The sequence below is a fragment of the Miscanthus floridulus genome, chromosome 9, assembly GCF_019320115.1.
Source record: "Miscanthus floridulus cultivar M001 chromosome 9, ASM1932011v1, whole genome shotgun sequence".
Classification (NCBI taxonomy): Eukaryota; Viridiplantae; Streptophyta; class Magnoliopsida; order Poales; family Poaceae; genus Miscanthus; species Miscanthus floridulus.
This window is the reverse complement of record NC_089588.1, coordinates 3,568,149-3,591,594: the sequence shown is the minus strand read 5'-3', so window position 1 is coordinate 3,591,594 and position 23,446 is coordinate 3,568,149. Positions and strand designations below refer to the sequence as shown.

Below are 23,446 nucleotides of genomic sequence, written 5' to 3'. Positions count from 1 at the left end.
GTCGTCGCCTTGCTTGCGCACCGGTAGCCAAACGCGACAAGCGCAGTGGGTGCCTAAGGGCGGCCGCCAGATCCCTGACGTTGCAGCGCTGGAGAACGGAGATGCGCTGCCATGCGCGAGGTGGATGTCGTAACTCTGCGCCTGCATTGCTGACCCCACGCCGCCACCACCGAATCTCTGATTCGCCACGGCAGCCGCTCGGATGAGCTGGGTTAGCATCTCGCCCACCTCCTTTTTTTAGCAAAATCTCGCCCACCTCCTAGCTCGATGAACAATGGGTTAGGTTATCTCGCTCGAATGGATAAGGCCACACTGACCACCGCTCCAGCCTGTTTTTTTTAGGCGGTAGTTGGACTGGCGCAAGCGGCCCACCATCGAAAGCGTCTGATGCGGACGGACGCTCTGTAGCAAGAATTACAGATGAAATAGAGGGAACGTAGGTCCTGATGTTCGTGGGCCACTACTAGGCCGCTGGCTGTTGCCCCGTGCAGGTCCAGCCCGCGCGTGCCCGCCCCTGTGCTGTGTGCTCCCCCCAGACGGAAGGATTTGCACCAAACTAGCGTCCTCTGCCCGCGTTTTCGGGAGGAGGGAGGACCGGAAAGCAGCAGCGCCCGCGCCGCACGCCGCGACCACGATATTCTCCCGATCGATGGACACGCCACGCCAACCGCAAAGCCGAGCGCATCCGTAGAGGAGAAGGAGACACACGTACGGGACACTGAGGCGAGCACGACGTCGTCGCAGCCCGGCTAGGCCGCCTCCGTTTCAGTTTCCCTCTCCCATAAAACCTCTGAACCCTCATCGAGTTTCTGTGGACGCCACGCCACGCGACCATACGTGAAGCACGGCATCGGCGTCGCATTCGCATCTGCCGCTGGACGGATCGGAGCAACGATCGGTGGTCGGTCCACGCCCAACCGATGAATAAGATGACCGTGCTCGCCGTGCTCGCAGCCGCCGCCGTCGTCGCGGCGGCCGCGCTCCTGTCCTCCCCGGAGGCCTCCCGGCGCGACGTCGCGGTGCTGGAGATAGGCGGCGGCGGGGACGGCCGCTTGGAGCTGGTCCCCGTGGACGCCGGCGCCGGCGGCGGCCCTTACGCGGGCGTGTCGGACGGGCGCGTCCTCCGGTGGGTCCCCGGCGAGCGGCGGTGGGAAGAGCACTCGTCCTCCTTCGCGCCGGAACTGTACGTACACGTCTCCCCATCTTCTGGTCTCTGATGAATGGTTTCGTTCTTTCTTTCGTGTACCCGGCATGCGTGCATTGCAATCCGGTTCTCTTCTTCCTTGCGATCTGCTCTCTGCTCCCTCTTGGGCGGACTCGTGTGCGCTCCGTTGCAGCGAGGTGCAATAGAGTTCTGGCTTTGGATTGATGGCACTGTATGAGTCAGGGTCCGGGTGGGTGCAACGTCTATCTACCCATTGACGACCATCAACCACGTCGCGCTCCTACCCTGCCCGTCCGAGTAAAAAAAAAAAACCAATCGCACGCAAGTTGCAGGAACATGTACGGGGCCGTCGGACGGGACACCCGGCCGTTCCCTCGCTCCCTCCGCAGCCAGAGCCCGGTGATTCGTGGACAGGGCAGCAGGCAGCCACGCGCATTTGCACGCCCGCCCGCACTGTACTGCGTGGATCTCTCATAACGACACAAATCCACCACGACGCCGGCCCATGCCCATCCTTCCTCCGCCGTTATATACTAAACCTTCCACCTTCCACTCCCAGGCCGGCACCGCGCGGCACACGTTGGAGGACTGCCGCACTTGTAGCTCCATCTGCTGCTCACCTAGAACTAGAATCTAGAAGCATCCAGTCCGGCCTGCGCCTCACAGTGCGTGCGAGCGAGCTTTACTCCGCTGCTCCCTCCCCTGGCCCCTCCTCTTCGTCGATCTTCCTCTCGGCGATATGATGCGCGCCCGCGGGGAGGTGGCGCTGGCCGCGCTACTGGCGGCGGCGGCGCTCATGCTGTCGTCGCTGGACTCGCGCAGCGACGTCAGGATGCTGGAGATCGGCGACGGCGATGCCGAGCTGCTGCCGCTGCTGGACGGCGCCGTGGGGCCCGAGAGCCTCGTGTTCGCCGGGGACGTGGACGGGGACGGCGGCGACAGCGGCCCGTTCACGGGCGTGTCGGACGGCCGGGTCCTCAGGTGGGTGGCCGCCGAGCGGCGGTGGGCTGAGCACTCCTCCGCCGCGCCAGACCTGTAAGTTTCGATCCTCGTCGCCGTCCTGTCCTGTCCCCATGGCCACACTCACCGTTCGTTCCTTCGTCCGTCGCACCATGCATACTTGTGCTAGCTACCTGGTCCACGTCCGTGCGTGCGTGCGTGGTACTGCATGCTAGCTTTCTGCGCTGCTGTGTGCAGTTCAGACTTCAGAGCTGAGTAGCTGACGGTTGCCCCCCCGCCATCGTCCAAGTAATGGTGAAACTGATAGGAACCAATCCACAGGTCTTTGGGTGTAAATGACGCGATTTGACACCATTTGTAGTGCCCTCGCTACTCACTATTAGTATTAGGAGCCTTAGTAGGATGATGGCTGTTGTCTCCGTCCATCGTGGCAGCTCTGCGTTGCACTCTATGGTGCTGGGCCGTCGAATTAATTGACGCATAATAAGAGCCCGTTTGGTAGAGCTTCGGCTCCGGTCAAAACAGCTTCAGTCGTGGGTTCTGTGAAGCAGATTCACTGGAGGAGTTAAAGCACTTTTTGTTAACCGTTTAGTTAAACAGCTTCTCTCGACAGATAAAAGAATGAAATGACGATGATATCCTTTTCTTTTTTTCTTTCCTATTTCCCTTTATTTTATTTTACTCTCCTTTTCCTTTATTTTATTTTCTCCTCCCTTATCTCTTACTATTTCTCTCTCCTCATCCCAACCACGCGTCGCTGGTTCTCTTCCATCGTTGTTCGCTGGCCAAAAGCTGCAAGCTCTGCGGCCTCGGGTGTCGTCTCGACCACAGGTCATGGCCACACCTCCGCACCGCCCTTGCCGGCCTCTCCGGCACCTCCGCGCATGCGCCGGCAGCGGCGGCCATGTCCCGCGTGACCCCTGGCGGCCCTTCTCCACGCCCGTCTCCTCAGCGACCGGCGACAGCGGCTGTCTTCTCCGCGCCCGGTGGCCGTCTTCGTCCACGCCCGTCGTCTTCAGGTGCGCCCACACTTACACCCGGGGCAAATCCGCACAGGACCCACACATCTGGTAGGAGCCGGGCGAAGCTCGATTTTTTTCGCTCCAACCAACGGCGCTGGCATGTGAGAGCACGAAATACGGAGATCCTCCATCGGAGCCGGTCCGTTTCAGGCCGTTTGGCAGAGGGAGCCGAAAAACTGCTCCAGGCTAATCACTGTTCGGCTGGATTTGTTGACCGAATTTGGACTTTTGGACCACTAACAGTGCCAGGCTAGGTGTTTTTTTTGTGTGTGTGCATTGAAACAGTTTCTTGAAAAACTGCCCGGTGCACTCTCTCAGCATCTCTCATGTTCAGGTTGGCAGATCGCTCACCCTCTCCTCTCTGCCTCTTCGCTCTCTCGGTCAAACTACTCCAGCTGCATGCAAAGCAGGGTGCAGGGAGCAGCGCGGCAGTTGACTGGGAGGCATCAATCCGCCCCGAATTTTTTATTTTTTAGCTCTTTTTTTTTCAAAGTTTGTCACAATTCCCGGAGGAAAGATTTCAGAATCTGAACCCTTAGCTCGACGCCATCGTTGCTGGTGCTGAGCTTACACGTCTCGACGCCAGTGTACCTGACGCCGAGCTCTTGGGCTCGAAGCGGACATGGAGGTGACATGGCAGGAAGCTCGGCGTTAGTCACCCTGGCGCCGAGCCTTTATTACGTGTGGGCCCCGCCCCTCTCTTCCTCTCTTCCTCTCCCTCTCCCTCTCTCGCTCGAGCAGAGCAGAGCAGAGCAGCGCCGCCTCCGCCACCCGCGCATGCGCCTCCACCGGCCGCCCTCGCCCGCCTCGCCTCGCCGCGGCCCTGCGCATGGACGGCCGCGCCGCGCTGCCACCACGCCCGCGTCGGTCGCCCGCGCCCCGAGGCCACGTAGGACGCCGCGCCCCGCGCCGTCCACCCGCGTCGCGCCGGTGCCCGCGCCCCGGTCCCCTCGCCGGTCCCTGCGCCCATGCCGCGCCCTTGCCTCGCCCGACGTGCCGCCCGCGACCGCCTTGGCTGCGCCCTGCCGCGCCGGTGCCGTGACCGTAACCGTGACCGTGCCGCCCGCCACCGCCGGCCTCGGCCGCAGCCGCCGTACCGCCCGCATCCACAGAGCCGGACTCGACGCAGGAAGCGCCGGACATCCTGCGCCCGCCGCGTGCCACCGCCGGCCCCGGCACCTACAGTGGCCGGCCGTGCCACCGCCACCCCGGCTCGTCGGCCTGACCCACGCCTGGCGTCCGCTGCGACTCCATCGACGTCCGCGGATCAGTCGTTGGAAAGGTAAAAATTATGAATATGCAATGTACCTACTTAGTTGGCATTTGTTATTTACTAGTTAATGCTATGACTCAGGTAGTTGATTTAGTTAGTGATTTAGTGAGATATATATGTAGATAGATAGAAACATAGATACATAGGTACATAGATATAGTTAGATAGCTACTTAGATAGGTAGTTACATATTTAGTTAACTAAATAGGATCTAGCTGTAATCTTATTTACTTAGTTTGTAGTTAGAAAGTACTTGTTAGGTACTATGTATCGTCTAATTTGGACTAAAGGACATGTGTTTCGTTATGTGTTTGAACTAGATGGACAACCTAGTGACCATATATCATGGAGGCACTGTTGAATACGATCTCTATAGATATGTTGAGTTTGTTGACATGCAAAGCGTGCCTATGCTATTCAATGATAGGCCTTCATTTAGTGAGATGGTTGCAAGGGCTCGGGAGGAGCTGCATTGCCTTGGAGATGATGTCATTGCAGTTGATGGTGTACTACACCTAGGTTCTCCTCCCAACATCCTCAGGCGAATGATCCCAATTAGTTGTGCGGATCAGTGGGAGAACTATGTGAGATCGGCTATGAAGAGCCAGCTGCAATGTTTGGACGTGGTTGTGCGTTGGGTGTTAGTTGATCTCATCCCTCATGGGTTTTCCCCACCAATGGGTCAGCATGCACACATCGACCCTCCCGTTCTGGAACCTGATATGGATGTGGAGGTTGCACGTGCAGGTTGGATCGTTAGAAGAACAGAAAGATTTTTGACTAGGAGAAGCACCACCAGTTCCACATTGAGCAATGGGAGGAGATGCACGACAATGTGGACGAGAACAACGAGCCGCACACGAACCGTGAGTTCAGGCGGTACCAAGCTTGGTACCAGCGTGCGACACGTTGCAGGCTGAGGGTACAGTGGACAGAAGATGACTACGCCGACATCGAGTCCTCCAACGATGAAGACACGGCGTATGACCAATCTACTCGTGGAGGAAGGCAGGTGGAGGCAGGATCGATCTTGGACAGAGTGGTAAGTCAATTGCCTTAGTTTTCTACGTTAAGTTGCATACCAATACATTAGACATTAGAGTTATCTATTTTAGTTAGTGCCACCTTCGAGCCATATCATCCTTATAATACGTTAGATTCTTGTACAAAAGAAAACAAAACCTATTGCTATCTGTTCAGAAGTATTTTTACTGAGAACTTTGATGCAGAGCAATACACTCAAATGCTCCGTTGAAGACATTGAGCGCATTCGCCCGAGAGTCAGGGACGACTACATGCTTAGCTTCCTAGACGTAAGATTCAAAATATTCTTTCAAACATATTATTAATATGTTAGATTCTTTCAGTTAACATAATTTTGTACAACAGAGGCTGTCACGTCGGCTACGCCATGCGGCTGCTTGTTGTGGTTGCAGGACAGTCACGATGCAAGATGTGTACGTTCCTTTCGCAGACCGAGAAGGCTTAGGTTTCTCTAGCCAAGCAGCTACAGGGGATGGGGACGGGGACGGGGACGACGACGATGTGGACCAGAGGCACGAGGAGCTTGGCCCCTCTCAGCTCCATGACGCTCCCTCGACTCAGCCTACACCGCCTCTAGGCACTAGGCGACGTCGTCCACATGACCCTTACACTCCAGGTACGAGCACTCTCGGTCACAAGGGTAAGGGCAAGACTAGGAGGCAGTGAGGGTTGTGGTAGATGTTAGTATGCACTATTATGGATTTTGTATTTACTTTCCTGTAACTATTTGGGATTGTATGAATATTGTGGACTATTTGGACTGTGCAAGACATGTTATATTGGTTGTGATGTTCGTTGAGGTTGCATTGTGCTTCTTGGATGATTAAATGTTTGGATTATATAATGATGTCTCTGTTTGTAACTGTGGATGCTCCTGAAACAAGGGAAACTCTTATGAATTTTTTTCATAAATCATTAATCATACTACACTGCTAAAAATACACAAATATAGTACACAGATTAAATGTAAATTCATTAGAACATGTATAGTCCAATCGTATCGTACAGATGCTTTGCAGATGAATCTAGGCTTACCAAGTAACAGTGAACGAATCTAGGCTTTTTAGACAATGATAATAGCCTTTTCAGATACAAGGACAACAGCGATTTATCACTTCACTGATATAGTACTGCCATGCAAGGAAGCACAACTCCACTCCATCTCCACCATCCATCTTATGACTGTTTGATCCAAGAGCTGAGGTGAAGAGGCACACGGATCGCTGACATGGCACATTGAGTGGCCTCCATTCCTCCTCTCAACATATAAATAACCCCTCACTCTCTCTCATTGACACACACAACAAGGAAGAAGAACACTCCTCAGTATTTTCTTTCGTTGCAGTACCAATGTCTGGAGGGTCGTTCAGAGAGAGAGGAAAGGGGAAGAGAATTACCATTAGGTGGAAGGATCCTCTTGGTTCCGATTTCTTTGAGGAAGCTCTTTATAAGAGGTTCCCAGTTAAGAGCAAAAGCGATTTCACCAAAGAGGCTCCACTGAGAGAATACGATGAACGAAAAGAAGAGTGGCCAAAATGCATGCATGGTGAGGACTGCCTAGTGCAGATGTTCACCGAGGGAATAGATGAAGGTCGTCGTTTCTTTAAATACCCGTGACCATGGGTAAATTCTATTAGTATTTGTTTCTTCAATATGTTCCTCTTCTATACAACTTACATGACATACTTATTGCAGTCTTTCTTGGCCGAAGAAAACTGTGGGTTCACTAGGTGGATCGATCCTCGACCTATTTATCCGCATGCGGAGTACATCTACTACCTGTAGGACCGTATCTTCGATTTAGAAAGGGAAGTTAGCAGTGGTTACAAGGACGACGAATAGAAAGACAACAACAATGGTGCCAGTTCACAGGAGGCACTCTGCAATGATCCATATTGCACCTACCCTAATAACAGGAACAAGGGTCCTCCGCCGCCACCACCACCAACAATGAGAGGCTACTTTGGAGAAGGTGCAACATAATTTGCTTTGTGGCCACACTACTAGGATGACTTTATCTTATTCACATGCCACATCTATGTGTTTGTTGTTTGGTTTAATTACCTAAGGCATGTTAGGTTTAGTCGAAGGAACTCTGTACCTTAGTTCGGTACATGTTCTCATGCCATTTCATGTATTTTGTGTGTTGAATTATATAATGCCCGACGTCGTTAGATTTTATTTGCAGCACGTGATCACATTTCAATACGTCTGTAATATTAAGCTGAATATTAAGACCACAAATAATGAAAACAACCACATAATAAAAAGTCCAATACTATGCCACATTAAACAACATAATAATACTAGAAGTACATGCCGACAGTAGACATAGGGGGGCAAATGCACTTTCAAATCCTCGGTCTGAAACATACTGAGTAAGTAACTCATCATCCGAGTACCAATCCTCTACCACAACCTTGTTGCTATGGCTAGGCTCACCTGTATTGCTCTGACCTGCCTATCGCCTGTAGTAAGCGGCCTCCGCTTCATCTGTGGCCGCTGCGGCCTGAGTGAAGAACGCATCGTCATCCTCCTTCGCCTGCAAGCCCGCCTCTGTTAGAGCGATGAGCTCGCTCAGTCTGCCTATGTCATCCTCAGTCTCCTGCGCCTGCAAGCCCGCCTCTGCTAGAGCAATGAGCTTGCTTAGTCTGCTAGTGTCGTCCTCAGCCTCCTACGCCTACAAGCTCGTCTCTACTAGAGCGATGAGCTCACTCAGTCTACCAGTGCCGTCCTCATCCTCATCCCCCTCATCAGACAACACAATCGGTGATTGAACGGTATGACCAGCATGCGTTATGTGCTCATCTAACTTCTTTTCCTCATAACTTGCATAAGCCACCTCTGCAGCATGGTCCTCGCTGCATCCAATCCCTTCATGTATAAAATGTAATCAGTTAGCAACGCGATTATATTACATTTAAAATCAGGCAACAAAAAAAGACTTTCAAGCACTCACTGGCATATAATGCAACAACATGCTCGTTCAAGACCTGCATCTATACTCTTGTCTCCTCCCTTGCCTCCTTCCTTGCCCTCTTCTTCTCTAACATCATACATCTCTCCTATCCCCATTTGTTAAGCCCAACATCGATCGGGTTACAAATACCGCGTTATCTAGCAAACTCACGCATCTTTTCTTTGTGATGTTTAACAAATAGGTTGACGTAGTTAGGTCCATATCCCATCTTACGTGTAATTACTTGCCTCTTCTTTAGTTCATCCAAGAACTTAGCTTGACCATCATAACATTCCCACCTGCATTTCCTAGTGCTCTGTTTAAACGAAAAATTATATCATATATGTCTTACCAAAAGAAACAAAACACGATTTCATGTTTACCACAAAAAAACGAACCTTATCATAGTCAACCATATGGCCACAATAATGGCCTATTCCAAACTCCGAAGAGACTAGGCCATAGTTGGATTTAACATCACAATCGCACATGACAGGAGGTGCTTTTAGATTACCCTTTCTTTCTTCTTTTTCTTAACCTTTCGCGGTTCTTCCGGCTATTGGTTCTTAGGACCATACAACCACTCCTTGAAACGACACTTTGCCATTGAAAACACCTAAATAAGATGACATTAGTACATGAACACAGATAGCTCAATATTTCAACACATACACTTTGCACTTACTTCATATTTGTTTGGACACATAAACTCCAACGTATTCTCAGGGTTTATCACAGCTCGATCTCCGTAATCACACAGAGCAGGTTCATCGAGTCATGTAACTACAGCTAGGTGCTTCTCCTTAGCCATCATTGGCGAAGGGTTAGGGGGTGGAACCCACCGCTTGAAGTGCTCACGTGGATGTCTCCCTCTAAACCAATCGTTGAAAAGGAGATACCTAGGGTCAAACTTGTCTGCACCGTCGATCCACTGAAAGAAAAAGCACCTCTCATGGTCCTACACAACGAGATTCTAACAAAATATTAGTAGCATACTTACACAAATAAAGAAAAAAAGATAGTGAAAACAATTTCTTACATTAAAACGACTGCATGTGTAGAAGCACCGCGCCGCTGTGTCCGGATGTTTCGATTGAAACACGTGGGCCGGAACACCACAGTCATAGTTAGAGACATGGAGGTCAGGAGGGACGGGGGCATCTTTGCTAGACGCGTCGGGGTATAATTCTCGAGGACGACCCCGTTTTCGCCAAAACTCCCCCTAATACATTTCTTGCATCTAACAAAACGGATGTAATTTACCAAACAAAAATCAAAACATCACAAATAAATGTCAATGAGAACCATAACTACAATACAACCAATTTCATTCTAAGAACCGAAAACAATTAACATTAAACCCTAAACCTAGGGTTTCCCATTTGATGCACAACAATGAACCCATAACATAACTACATGCGCTGCGGTTACCTAGGTTTGCTAGTTTTTTCACGCATTGGCATCATCCTACGGTTGTATAATACAAATATTGAGGGATATAATGAAACCCTAAGTAATGACGATTCTTAGATTGAAAAATCCAACTAATATATATCGAATTGATGCGAAAAAAACTAGGAGGGGAGCGACGATATCTTGCTCTCGAAGATCTACAGATCAAATCAAAGTTTTCAAGGTCCAATATGTCGATTCGTGATGTAGGACGAAATGGGGAGAGAAAAACCCAAGAGGGAAGAGAAAGAAGAGGAAGAAGGCTCAGACAGGAAAGATGGGGCCGGGGTTAAAACACATGCTCGACGCTAGTCACCCTGGCGCCAAGCTCGACACCAGGATCTACGCCGCCGAGTTTCCTGCCATGTCGCCTCCACGTCCGCTTCGAGCTCAGGAGCTCGGCACCAGGAACGCTGGCGCCGAGACATGTAAGCTCGGCGTCAGCAACGATGACGTCGAGCTAAGGGTCCAGATTCTAGAATCTTTCCTCCAGAAGCCTATTTATGATTTTTTTTTAAAAAAAGGCTAACAAATAAAAAATTCGGCAATCCACCCTGCGTGTGTGGGTGTGCTGAGGCGTGCGTGTGTGGGTGTGCTGAGGTGTGCCCATTTTCTTTTCTTTAAACCAAACACAAACGCACCTACTATATTTATGTACGCACATGTTTAGTATTTTCTTCATCTCAAATTATAATAAGTTTGACTTTTTTTACCCTAAATTTAACTGCTCGTCTTATTAAAAAAATTATACAAATATAGTCAAATTTAAGTCATTTTTGAAGAATTTTTATTAATAAAGCAAGCCACGACAAAAAAAAGTGATATTTTGTATAATTTTTTGAATAAGACGAGTGATCAAACTTGATGTCAAAAAAGTCAAACATCTTGTAATTTGGGATGAAGGAAGTATAAAACACTGGCAGCTACAAAACACACCAAACCAAGGTACTGGTACGGACAGGCTGACAAGCGTATATACACTGTATACGTCGCAAGCATTTGGCAAACGAACAAACACGCAAGCGATTAGAGAAACTATTTTTGCACAGAAAACCCCATTACTTTTATTTAAATTAGGTTCAAAAGCTACATTGTTCTATCAATAACTAGTGTCTTTTTTTCATCGTTTTTTTTCCTACACTAATCTTGCTCTAATTTGTTATTAGAAAGTTAATAATTAAATGTTTAGTGCTAAAGGCATCACGTAACACTAGGGGTGTACGTTTATGTATAATTTTGTAACATGCAAGAGAGGAAAAATGCGGGAATGATTTTTTCTCTAGAAAAGAAAATTGTGTTGATAAGTTATGTTTCGTAAAATATTATATATAAAAGTTATGTGCATAACTTTGCAACTTTCTAAGAAAATATGATGATAAATTTTGCAGAAAAAATTATAAAAATTATGAGTATAACTTTGTAATTTTTCAGAAAAGAAAAGTTGTGGAAATATTTTTTTTCCAAAAAAAAGGACAGTTACTAGGCTGGTGGGATCACTGATTAGCTGGGTCCGGGAACGACACTGTCTAGGGAAAGAGGTGGGAATTTATTTTTAAAAAAAAAGGAAACTCGTGGAAAGTGTTAGATTGATCACTAATCTAGAATTGAAACGTCCGCTAATTAGTTATGGGGTCGATAACTCGCGGACACAGCATCGAATCAAAAGAATAAAAAAGGAAAAAGGAGGCCCCGTGAAGCCGTCACACGAGCTGACCGCTAATCAAGATTTTGCAGCGCTTCTGACGACAACTTGCTTCACGCGTGGCCCTATAGGAGGTGAGCCCATCCTGTGCCGAAGGGCCAAATCGTTCGTTCCGAGCTAACGAACGTTAAGGGCCTGTTTGCCAGGGACTCGGATTGACCACATTTGGATTCAGAACTTTATAGATCACCAAAAATTTTCTAAACACGCCGGATCCTCTAAATTCGGATTCATCAAAATGGTGGATCTAAGGGCTGGATTCACCATTTTTAGTGAATCTCCTTAGGGAATGCTCCACCAAACTGAGTTGAATTTAGGAGAAATTATCCACCATTATCATTGGTTACGCACCTCTCACTCCTGTACCGGTTCATTTTCTATTCTATTATTGTCCTCCTCGCGTACGAACAGACTCCGTCGCCCATCTTTCTCCCGTCGCGGCCAACAGGAGGCCACTGCTCGACGGCGAGCTCCCCAACTCCAGCGCCGGCGAGCTCCCCCTCTACCTCTCCCACTCCCTTCTGGCCGCCGGCACGCGCCCCCTGGCCGCCGGAGCGGCTCGCTTGCCCAGCCCCTAGATTCAGACCGCGCGGCCCCTCCCCGAGTCTGCAACTGACCGCCGGAGCGCCTCGCCCGCGCGGCTGGGTTGGCCGTGTTCCGCCCCCTGCCAGCCCTGCTCCAGCGGCCGCGCGCCGTGGCCAACCGGCCTTGCTCCGGCCTCGCGCTCCCCAGACGGAAGAAGAACTTCTTTTTTTTAGTGACACATGGGGCCGGGCGTCAGTGAGATAGAGAGAAGTCCTACAGCCCAAGGGCAAATCTGGCAATTCCAACGAAAATGCCCCTACGTAGATCTGGATCTTCTACATTAGCCAAACAGTTAGTTGGTAGATCCTACGGTGAATCTCATATCTAAATTCACTTTTTCGGTGGCGAATCCCCTAAATTTGAACTAGGCTTACTCCTCACCGTATGAATTTAACCTAGGCCTTGTTTAGATTGAAACTTTTTTCAACCTGATGAATAGTACCACTTTCGTCTTATTTGGCAAATATTGTCTAATCATGGATCAACTAGGCTCAAAAGATTTATCTCGTGATTTCCAACTAAATTGTATAATTAGTTATTTTTTTATCTACATTTAATACTCTATGCAAGCGGCTAAAAATTGATGTGATGGAGAGAGAATGAAAAAACTTAGAACTTTGATGGGATCTAAACCAGGCCCTAGCTTAATTAATTATAATACGAGGCTTTTAGTCGTGAAGCCTCGCCGGGCTCGCCTTGGGACTTCACGCGCCCGCCACCTGTTGCGCTCGCTGGCTCATTACTACTCGGTGCCGCAACCCAAAGCCCTTCGGACCCCACCGCCAGCCTCGGGTCCCTCTCTCTAAACCCCAAATCCCCTTCCCTCTCTCTCCCAATAAAAAAAACCAACCCCTCCTCGGTGCCGGAGACGACCGCCGCCGATGGAGCGGACCGCGCGCCTCGTGCGACTCGCGCTCGCGGGTCTACCAGATCCACGGGTTCGAGGAGCGGCCGACGTCGCCGCTGCTGTGGCAAGATCGGGCGGCGGTTCTGGCCACGAGCTCGCCCACGCCGTGCTACGAGCGGGTGGCGGTTCGGGGCACGAGGGCGCCCACGACGCGGGAGGACCGGGCGGCGGATCTGGGCGCGAGCTCGCCCACGCCGTGCTACGAGCGGGCCGCGGCTCTGGGCGCGAGGGCACCCACGCCGTGGTAAGGAAGGAGAAGGGAGGCGGCAGAGCAAGTCAAGTTGGCGGCGAGGACTACTCAAAGGGAGGTCAAGGAGAGCGCGAGGCGAAGCAGTACCGTCCGGTAGATGATGCAAAGGGCGGCCAAGCGGAGGGCCGGGGGCTGTCGGATCCAAGGCGAAGGACGTTGCGGCCGCGGCCTCTCTTCTCACGCAAGGCCCCGACCCTCATCCCGCTACCTCACCTGCCTCAGGCTCATCTTCTTCTGCCTCAGTGAAGGTTTGCCCCATGACTATTCACGACAAGACCTTCCTGTCATGCAAGAAGATGGGGGGTTGTGATCTTGGTGCTATCTCTGTGGATGAGGCCTGGACTACTGATGTCGATGTTTCAGACAAGATTACTTCCTTTCTCACTAAATTGGCTGGGCCAGTTCAGAGTTTCCGTATTGATTCATCCAAATGGACCGATACCAGATGTTTAGATGAGTGGCTCGATTTGCTTTCGGAGAAATCAGTGCATGTGCTAGAGTTGCTTAATCTAGGCCACATGGTCACCACGGTGTTCCCTATCCAGAGCCTGCGGAGCAAGGATTTGAGAATTTTCAGGATTGGGTTTCTCACCCTACACCTAGACTGTTCTGTTTCAATTACAATTCATTGCAAATCCTGGATTTTTTCTGCTGTTCACTTGACAGTATCAAGCTATCTTGGGTAGTCACAGACTGTCTTTCATTGAGAGAGCTTAGAGTTCAGTACTGTTGTGTGGACCTCCACATCAACTCAAACTCCTTGAAGTTTCTGTACTCTATTGGGAACTCCGGAAACCGAATCGTCATGGCTTCTGCCCCAAATCTGCTGTCCCTTATCGCTGGAATGGTGCCTAAGCAGCGGTCTTCACTTGACAGGCAAAGGATTCAGGCTTGGGGGGGGGGGGGGGGGGGGGGGGGGTCAACTAGCAAGCATTTATCAGCTAGTGTTATCCGGATGCAGATTAACGTCAAACATCTCCCACAGTAGTAAAATATCAGAAAAATCCAGCAACAATTCAAAATGGCAAAACTGAACAGTGCTGATTTACAACTTTTACTTCGGTAACTCTTTTTCATGTACATAGAATGCAGAGGTTTACTCCATGATTGACAGTGTGGATCACTCAAAAGTGAACCGGCAGCCTTCCGAAGCCCGATCATAATTCTTTATCTCCTTCACTGCCACACGGATACTTCGCTTGGAAGCTGATTTACAGCCTGAGGTAGATAGCTCCACAAGGTTCGGTGCATTCTTTTAAGAGACACTCGATTAGATGCCTTTCTGAGGGGCCACCATGGAAATCTTCAAGGGAGAATGCTGTTAAGGAATTCTTGACACAGTCAACCATATTGATATCAACGAATGGTTTGTCAATCGTGATGTCAAGACCTTCATCGCATGCAACCTTATCCATGCGCTGACAAAGATAAAAGGACTGATTACTTCACTTTATCAGATGATGAACAAAATAAAAGACCAAAGTCAGAGATGTATACCGCAATAGATAGGTGTTGTAACCTAGGGAAAGATTCAAGGAGTTTCCGAAAACTCTGGAGTTGTGTTATGTTGTACATTTCCAAAAATAGGTTCAATTCTTCGAGAGAGGGTAACAACCCAATATCACTTGACAGGCAAAGGATTCAGGCTTCAATCTCACTTAATAGTGTCCCTACCTTGAAGCACATAAGGCATTTGACCCTTCCTTACCATAAGATCACCCGTAACAACAAGGACATCACTAAGGTATTGTATGATACTTCCCTTCTTTGGCTCTCCCCTTTACTGGTCACTTTGCTTGCTTTGTATGAAATTTCTTCTCTAAGTTCTGCATTAACACCTGTGTTTTGTGCTGACTGCACCGCCTTTTCCTCCTTGGGACTTCTAATCATGTCCCCTACATTGGTACATTCCAACACATGGGTGTCCTCGAGCTTATTATGTGCTTTGAGATTTGCCTTTGCAAGAGCTGTCCACCCGTCCTCCAGCTTATTGTCATTTGATTTGTAAAATGTGCAATGCTTCTTTTTCAATTATTAGTTTTCAATTTCTTGTGTGCTTATTAATTTTGTGCTTTACGGTTATAAATTTACATAATCCAATAATTGAACTTGTTGCATGTCTGTAGGATATTGGGTTGTTACCCTCTCTTGAAGAATTGAACCTATTTTTGGAAATGTCCAACATAACACAACTCCAGAGTTTTCGAAAACTCCTTGAATCTTTCCCTAGGTTACAACACCTATCTATTGCGGTATACATCTCTGACTTTGGTCTTTTATTTTGTTCATCATCTGATAAAGTGAAGTAATCAGTCCTTTTATCTTTGTCAGCTCATGGATAAGGTTGCATGTGATGAAGGTCTTGACATCACGATTGACAAACCATTCGTTGATATCAATATGGTTGACTGTGTCAAGAATTCCTTAACAGCATTCTCCCTTGAAGATTTCCATGGTGGCCCCTCAGAAAGGCATCTAATCGAGTGTCTCTTAAAAGAATGCACCGAACCTTGTGGAGCTATCTACCTCAGGCTGTAAATCAGCTTCCAAGCGAAGTATCCGTGTGGCAGTGAAGGAGATAAAGAATTATGATCGGGCTTCGGAAGGCTGCCGGTTCACTTTTGAGTGATCCACACTGTCAATCATGGAGTAAACCTCTGCATTCTATGTACATGAAAAAGAGTTACCGAAGTAAAAGTTGTAAATTCAGTTTTGCCATTTTGAATTGTTGCTAGATTTTTCTGATATTTTACTATTGTGGGAGATGTTTGACGTTATTCTGCATCCGGATAACACTAGCTGATAAATGCTTGCTAGTTGACCACAGCTGATTTCATTATAAAGAGACCCCCCCCCCCCCCCCCCCCCCCCCCCCCTTTTTTTTCTATTTTTAACTGTTACATATCAGTTCCAGTGTATCAGCTCAAGAACAGATTTCACACTGGCACCATAAACAAAAGCTCCTGGACATGGCAAGTAGTATATTCTAGGTATACAACGCTGCCAGGACGGGAAAGAATAAAGACTGACTAGCCAGACATATTGCTTCTTTGCGCTAGGTAAATCATCATCGTAGTGACCTCCATCATCCGCCCCGTTTTTCTCACCCTTCTTTCGATCCAGGATCTTTGTTTATCTTGTGGAGATCATTCGTGAACTTCTGGCCCTTGTGTTGCTTTCTCGTCTTCCTACTATCTTGCATCTTCACCCAAAACTGGAAGTCAGCCTTAGGCATGGCTTCTTTCTGATCGCTGTACTTTGCCCACTCTTCCGTCTTGAAATCCCACCTGTGAAGACGACCCTTAGCCTGCTTAGGAATCCTATATCAGAATAAACTACCGAGATGGTAAAAATATTCTGTATCATTCCACAGCAGATGTGATAATATAAGTGAGCAAATCATTTTAAACCAAAAGCCATAATTGCAGCAAAAGCAATAGCTACTACCTATTATACCGGTGAACAGAACATGTGCAGGTTAAATAACCAGAATAAAGTATTCAGCAGTTTTGGGATTGTGCTCAATACCAGACTGAATAGTAAGGTCTCACAAGAACAGTTAGAACACTTCACTATTGTTTCCTAAAACATTCAAATCCATAGCGAAGAAAAGATGCAGAAATGAGTTATCAGGCAAATCAACTAAAAAGCAACAGCAAGTCAGCAACATAACAAATCTTAGGTCTTAACTAGCTGATGGTTATCTACTGCAATTACACAGGATGGCAGGAAACTTGATCACAAGCATAGACTTGTTCCTGCAAGGGAACTTTTTGTGCATAAGATCCAAATCATTTCACCTAACCGTCCACCCATGACCCATATCCATCTTTGATAAATCACTTTCACCCTTGTTCCCTGCAATCTCCTTATTATACTCCTGGTAAACAGGATAACACTGTGAGTAACTATCTGAAATAAAATTTGGATCTCTCATGCATCTTTTTCCCTCAGCTGATTAAGCCTTTCCTTTGATCATCACATTTGGAAACAGAACCTAGACCCCGATCCTTGCCTACTTGAGTCATGAACGTTGGATCCTGGGATATGCTAGGGTCAGCTAGCACATCATATTCCTAAGTGCTTTGTTGCACGTACTGTTCTGGGTAACGCAACTGCTGTTCTGCATAGTGCACTATCAAAGTATATCATGGTGCATACAATGAACCTTGTAAGTTTGTAGGAAAATATATTCACATCTACAATATCAAAGAAATGCACTATCAAAGTATATCATGGTGCATACAATGAACCTTGTTTGGTGTTGTAGATGTTTGTGCATTTGAATGTAAGCTTAGTCAAAGCTAGAGAAGTTTGACTTACGACAAAAGCTAAAACAACCTACAATTTGAAGCTGACTTAGTATATCAGAAGTGAACATCAGAAGATGTGCAGGCCAAATAAAAAGAGAAATACCTGGACAACAGTTCCAGGATTATGCTCAATATCGGACAGAATAGTAAATTAAAAGTATTGTCTCACAAGATCAGTTAGAACACTTCACTACTATTTTCTAATATTCAAATTCATAATGAAGAAAAAAGATGCAGCAACAACTTATCAGTGCAAATCAACATAGAAATCGTTAACTACAGCATGATTATCTACTGCAATTTCACAGGAACCATTGTCACAAGCATACACTTGTATCAGCAAGGGAACTTTTGTGCATATGATTCAAATCATTTCACCTACCCGTGCACCCATATCCATCTTTGATAAATCATCTTCATCATCGCTCCCTGCAATCTCATTATTATACTCCTGGTAACCAGGATGACACTCTAAGTAACTATCCGAAATAAAATTTGGATCTCTCTCTCTCGTGCATCTTTTTCCCTCAGCTGATTCAGCCTTTGATCATCACGTTTGGAAGTAGAACCTAGACCCCGATCCTTGTCTGCTTGAGTCATGAACCTCGGATCCTGGGACATACTAGAGTCAGCTAGTACATCATATTCCTCGGTGCTTTGTTGCATATACTGTTCTTGATAACCCTATTAAGTTGCATGCACCGACCAATTCAACCCAAAAGCTTAAGCTGATGGGGAGAGGTGGGCAATTCACTTATATTCCAACACTCCCCCTCACGTGGAGGCTCCCTCAGGCCTCAGACGTGGAATAGGAGCGAGCAGCAATTATTTCATTTAATTGCGCTAACCAGGATTCGAACTCGAGACCTCTGACTCTGATACCATAAAGTTGCATGCACCAACCAATTCAACCCAAAAGCTTAAGCTGATGGGGAGAGGTGGGCAATTCACTTATATTCCAACAAACCCAACGGCTGTTCTGCATACACATAGCCTGACCAATCGCCTTGATATCCAGCAACTGCCATTTGGGCTTGAACGGCATCATACCCATTCTGGCATCAAAAGAGACAATAAGTATTACAATTGACAACCAAGTTGGACAAAATATAGAGAAAACTAAAAACAGGTTATGGCAGGTGTCTGAATATGGAGATTTTTTTTTTCAAGAACGTTTGAATATGGAGAAATAACAAATACGTCATCATCCTCTTAACATTCAAATTTCATGGTCCAAATTACAGGTATCCACCAGAACCTAAGTCACTGAAAATTTATAGGCTTACCGACAGTTGCCTGGCTTGAGCAGATTCAGATGGTGGCACTAAGCCATACATGATGCAGTGAAATAGGACTGCTTCGTCCATATCCACAGAAACAGGGCTCTGGCTCATTTCCTTTTTAGGAACTAAATAGTCAACTCCATCTCCGACAAAAATGCCATCACTGTCTACTGTAGCAATATGGACCGACTGTTTCACCTTTCCGTTGAAATTATTGTTCTGCGGGGGTGGGGCTGGTGGCGGTGACATATCTGCTTGATGTTTCAGAGCAGAACCATTAGCTTGCGAAGGTTTTACAGCATCGTCATAGTCACCGCTTGCCAAATTATTCTTCCCTGCATTCTAGCAAACAATAATAAATTAACAAGATGTCTAATAGATCAAGCACCAAAATTCCTAATAGAACCGTAGATATACAATTGAACAAGACTCATGTGCCCTGACATTACTTTTGTATTAACTAAAATATAAATACACAATTCTTCCAAAAAATTCACTTCAGCATACTTTTCTGATGTCTTTACCAAAAAGTTTTCCTGTTCTCTGTTTCTAACTCAACAGGCTACAGCATTTACTATCAAGAATAGACCTTTTATATCTCTCTCCTTTTTCTTTTTCTTTAAGACCTTCCCTGAAGATACAAGTTGAAGGCATGTCATAATTTTAGCAATCCTGTTAAGTACAGAACCATCAACGCTGACAGTTACCATCTCCTGCAGAGAAGGTTATTATGAAAAGTCACGATACACTCCAACATGGTATACATCATATTATCTAATACCTCTAGAACAAGGCAATCAGCTTTGCTCCTATGAAGAGCTGTTGGAATATCATTGGTTAGTTCCTCCTCCTGGTTGGATTAAAAGATCATTATCATGCTTGCTATGAGAAAGACAATAACTTGACAATATTAGCTACTCAATGAGGATAGCCTATGCTGGCACCTCTACTCTATTCTTCAGTTAACTGATTAAAGCTATACTAGTGAATATTATGCACACGATAGTCACTATTATGGGCAATTACAGCATTCAAAATGAAAACTACATATATAAATTTTTAAAACCGTACTCTGTTACAATGATATAGGGAAAAGTATGAGAACTTTGACATAAGGCTAAAACTATAAATGTTCAAAAAAAAAAGCTAAAACTATACAATGGTGGCAAGTAACTTGACTTTAAATCCTTCCCATCCTCTGCATCAGGTTTCTTTTCAATTTCACTCCTTTATGATGTAAAACATAGTCCAAGCCCTTTGACAAGATGTGTATGCTCCAATCACCATAAAGCATAAAGTGGAAATGGAATGTCAATCAGAGAGCAGTTCATATGATGGAAGTGCAAAAGTGGAATCTGAGTCACCACATCACACCATACAATGTCACCTTTCTTTTGGATTACAAGTATTCAATGACTAGTTGCTTAGGTTAAATTTCAAACTAACTACTTAAATTTCATTTAAGGGCCGTTTGGATCCCTTCATTTTGGAGGAATTGAAATCTACATAATGGATTAGGCTATTTGACTTGGAATTTGACATTCCATAACATTCCCAAGCTCACAAATAAGCCTATCTCAAATTCATAGGGCGGAAGATGGAAATTGATTCTATAGATCACTATGCTATAATTCTATTCTCCAACTTATAGCACACTCTTCAACTCACTTCCCTACAATAGAAATGCAACATATAAGTATGTCCCTTGTATGCTTAACAATAAATATACAAATATATTACATATATAACTATATTAGCTTAATTAATCTATGCCTAAATTATAATTATTAGAATGAATTCAATTCCAAGGACCCAAACGTGCCCTTAAGAAAATGATGTTCTGAATTGAGGACATAGGGCATTTACCAAATATGGAAGACTAAGTTAAACAATTCTCATTTTTCCGGTCATGATTCAGACAGCTCATGCACAGGTATGCCCGCTTTTTAAGACATATTAAAATCAGTCAAAACAGAGTAATAGTAGACATGCCAAGCGACCTTTCCCCATAAAAAGGGAAATCATTTCCTCCAAGAAAAAGTATAACATTAGCATTAGATAACCTGTAACATTAGAATCACATCATTTTCTCAATGGAAATCTTGTGTGTATCTGCCAGCCTGTAACAAAAACAGTGCAAAAATTTGAGTTCCATTTAAACATATGATAAACTAAGCACACATAAAAGCTTCAGACAAATGAAGCACGTGATCTGTTACCTCAAATCTGTTCCACAGGAGGTATCACAGCATGAAATGAACCAAGCTCCGCAGATTCATAGTCTGCGTTTTGATCTTCACGATGCTCCTTAGCACAATCACGATACCTGGGTCTGGGTGTATCTGGTTCTACCTTCTTCTCCTCTCTGAATGAGAAAACCAGAGAGATTTAGTCTCCAAATCACTTGTTGGAAGTATTTGTAGTCTGCATCTAACACGTCATTATCACTTACTACTTTCACATGATTGCGCATCTAAACATATCCTTAAAAGCTGCAAACGTTTATGAATCCTGTCCAAGACCACAATCCCTGAGTGTGGAGATCCTGTATATTTTAAAGAGGTCCCTTTTTTGTTATTCTTTTGCGAATAAAAGAGCTCCCTTGGTTGAACACTGTAGCCATTAAATGTGGCTCCTTTGCCACTTGCAACACTTACACAATAGAATTTATGTAAAAATGGATAGTACTTTACAGCAGGGGCGGGTCCAAGACCAAAATTGAGTGAGGGCCTACAAGCACTTTGCTTAATCAGCTATAGTAAAAGGGCCTAATTTCCCTTGTATTGCCGAATTTGAGTGTGGGCCTGGGCCCTCACTCCCTCTATGCTTGCTGGGTCCACCCCTGCTACAGACACATGAGGGTAGCAATTTTGTGCTATTTCAGAAGCTTATAGGAATGGAAGAATCGCCACCAAAGGATGGAGGTAAATCCATGTAGTATAGCAGGACAACTAGGTGATTAAAGGGTTAAGTTGAAAGAAAAGAGGAATCAGTAGTGATTGCACACATTGATGAAATCATGTTATAACCATCAAGAGTTGTGGTTTAGTATAATACTTCCTTCATCCCAAATTATAAGACGTTTGACTTTTTGGACACCAAATTTAACCACTCGTCTTATTAAAAAATTTATGCAAAATATCACTTTTTTTTGTCGTAGCTGGCTTTATTAATAAAAGTTCTTCAACAATGACTTAAATTTGACTATGTTTGCACAAATTTTTTGAATAAGACCAGTGATAATTTGAGGTCAAAAAAGTCAAACGTCTTATAATTTGGGATGAAGGAAGTACTGAATAAATACTGTGCATAAATATGTATCATAAATATGCAACATGAACAAGTTGTCCCCTTTCGAGTCTGATTCAAAAGTCGGCTCCATGAACTACAAGTGAGTGATTTTTTTTTTTGAAAACTACAAGTGAGTGGATTATTGGACAAGACCAAATAGGTCCCTTCTTCCAGCTTTACTCAATTTTCCCATTCCCAATCGGGCACTAAGAAATCCGCTGAAACAAATTGAAAAAAAGCAAAGGTACTGTGGAGTACTACTTCCACCGCACCATTCTCCTTGTAGCAGTTCTTCTTCTTCGACATCTTCTCTCTTTTCTGTACCCCTACAAGCAGTTGGCGGCAAATCAGAACCTGTACGACGATCGACGATAGCTAAAATTACAGAACCAGCTCACGGACTCAGGAGGCTCTTACTCGGCGACCGACTTGGTCCTACGGTACCTGCTCAGAGTAAGGCGACGGCATTTGTATATGGGAACGAGGCAGACAGCGGCGCTTCACAGACGGTGCCAGGCAGCAGCGTCGAACGGCGCTGCAGAGGGGATCGGACAGGCACAGGAAGTGCGAGCCGACCGTAGAGAAACCGGCGAGGCGGAGGAAGACGGCGGCACCGGCATGGCTCGGAGATGAGAGGAGGCTAGACCTGGACGAGCCGGCGGGAGACGGCGGTGCCGGAGTGGCTTTCTCGATTTGGCTGGCCCTCTTCGGCCACAACGGAACGAGCACGGCCGCACGGGGACGGGATCAGGATCGAGATCGAACATTGGGCACGTGCTCACACTTGCTTTTCGTGGATTTTTTCTTTGAAATAAGAGGTAATTTTTGGGGGGCAAAATTTGCCATGGGACGTTGAAAAAAACGTGGCTTTTGCCACTTACCGCTGAAAAAGAATGGCTTTGCCACGAACCATTATAAAAGTACGGTGATTTGTCGTTGACACTATAACTCTTATAATATAATTTCTCATTCAAACAGGTAAGTAAACATAATATCTGGATAGAAATACCTCTACCTTCAATTGAAGGTTCCAACAACATAACAGGTCATATTTTATCACCATAACATGCACACTACAGCACCATTTTAGCAGATCCGTGAACATGACAGGTTCAAAAGAATGTAGCAGGTCCAGCCCACAAAATAACATATTCTAGCAACAGTTCAGCCTTTCAAATGCAGCAACAAAATATAGGCTGAATAATAGATTTCAACCAACTAATACAGTACATAGCCTATG

General features: G+C 46.2%; 1 protein-coding gene and 1 pseudogene across 9 annotated transcripts; one reads left to right on the top strand and one right to left on the bottom strand.

Annotated features, from left to right (window-relative positions):
- The first annotated feature begins 693 nt into the window (after window positions 1-693).
- On the top strand, window positions 694-6,263 carry LOC136483298 (protein STRICTOSIDINE SYNTHASE-LIKE 2-like). 9 transcript variants are annotated; one of them, XM_066480314.1, is made up of 4 exons: window positions 694-1,183; window positions 5,168-5,462; window positions 5,650-5,733; window positions 5,810-6,263. In XM_066480314.1, the coding sequence occupies exons 1-2, from the start codon at window positions 921-923 to the stop codon at window positions 5,178-5,180; spliced, it is 276 nt and encodes a 91-aa protein (XP_066336411.1). In that variant the 5' UTR covers window positions 694-920; the 3' UTR covers window positions 5,181-5,462; window positions 5,650-5,733; window positions 5,810-6,263. The 9 variants fall into 9 exon arrangements, 6 of the variants coding, with proteins under 6 accessions (XP_066336411.1, XP_066336406.1, XP_066336410.1 ...); XM_066480313.1 differs by lacking the exon at window positions 694-1,183 and adding an exon at window positions 1,224-2,200; XM_066480310.1 differs by lacking the exons at window positions 694-1,183; window positions 5,168-5,462 and adding exons at window positions 1,225-2,200; window positions 2,918-3,144.
- A 9,958-nt stretch (window positions 6,264-16,221) lies between these two features.
- LOC136483296 (suppressor of mec-8 and unc-52 protein homolog 2-like) lies at window positions 16,222-22,994 on the bottom strand (annotated as a pseudogene).
- Window positions 22,995-23,446: the final 452 nt, after the last annotated feature.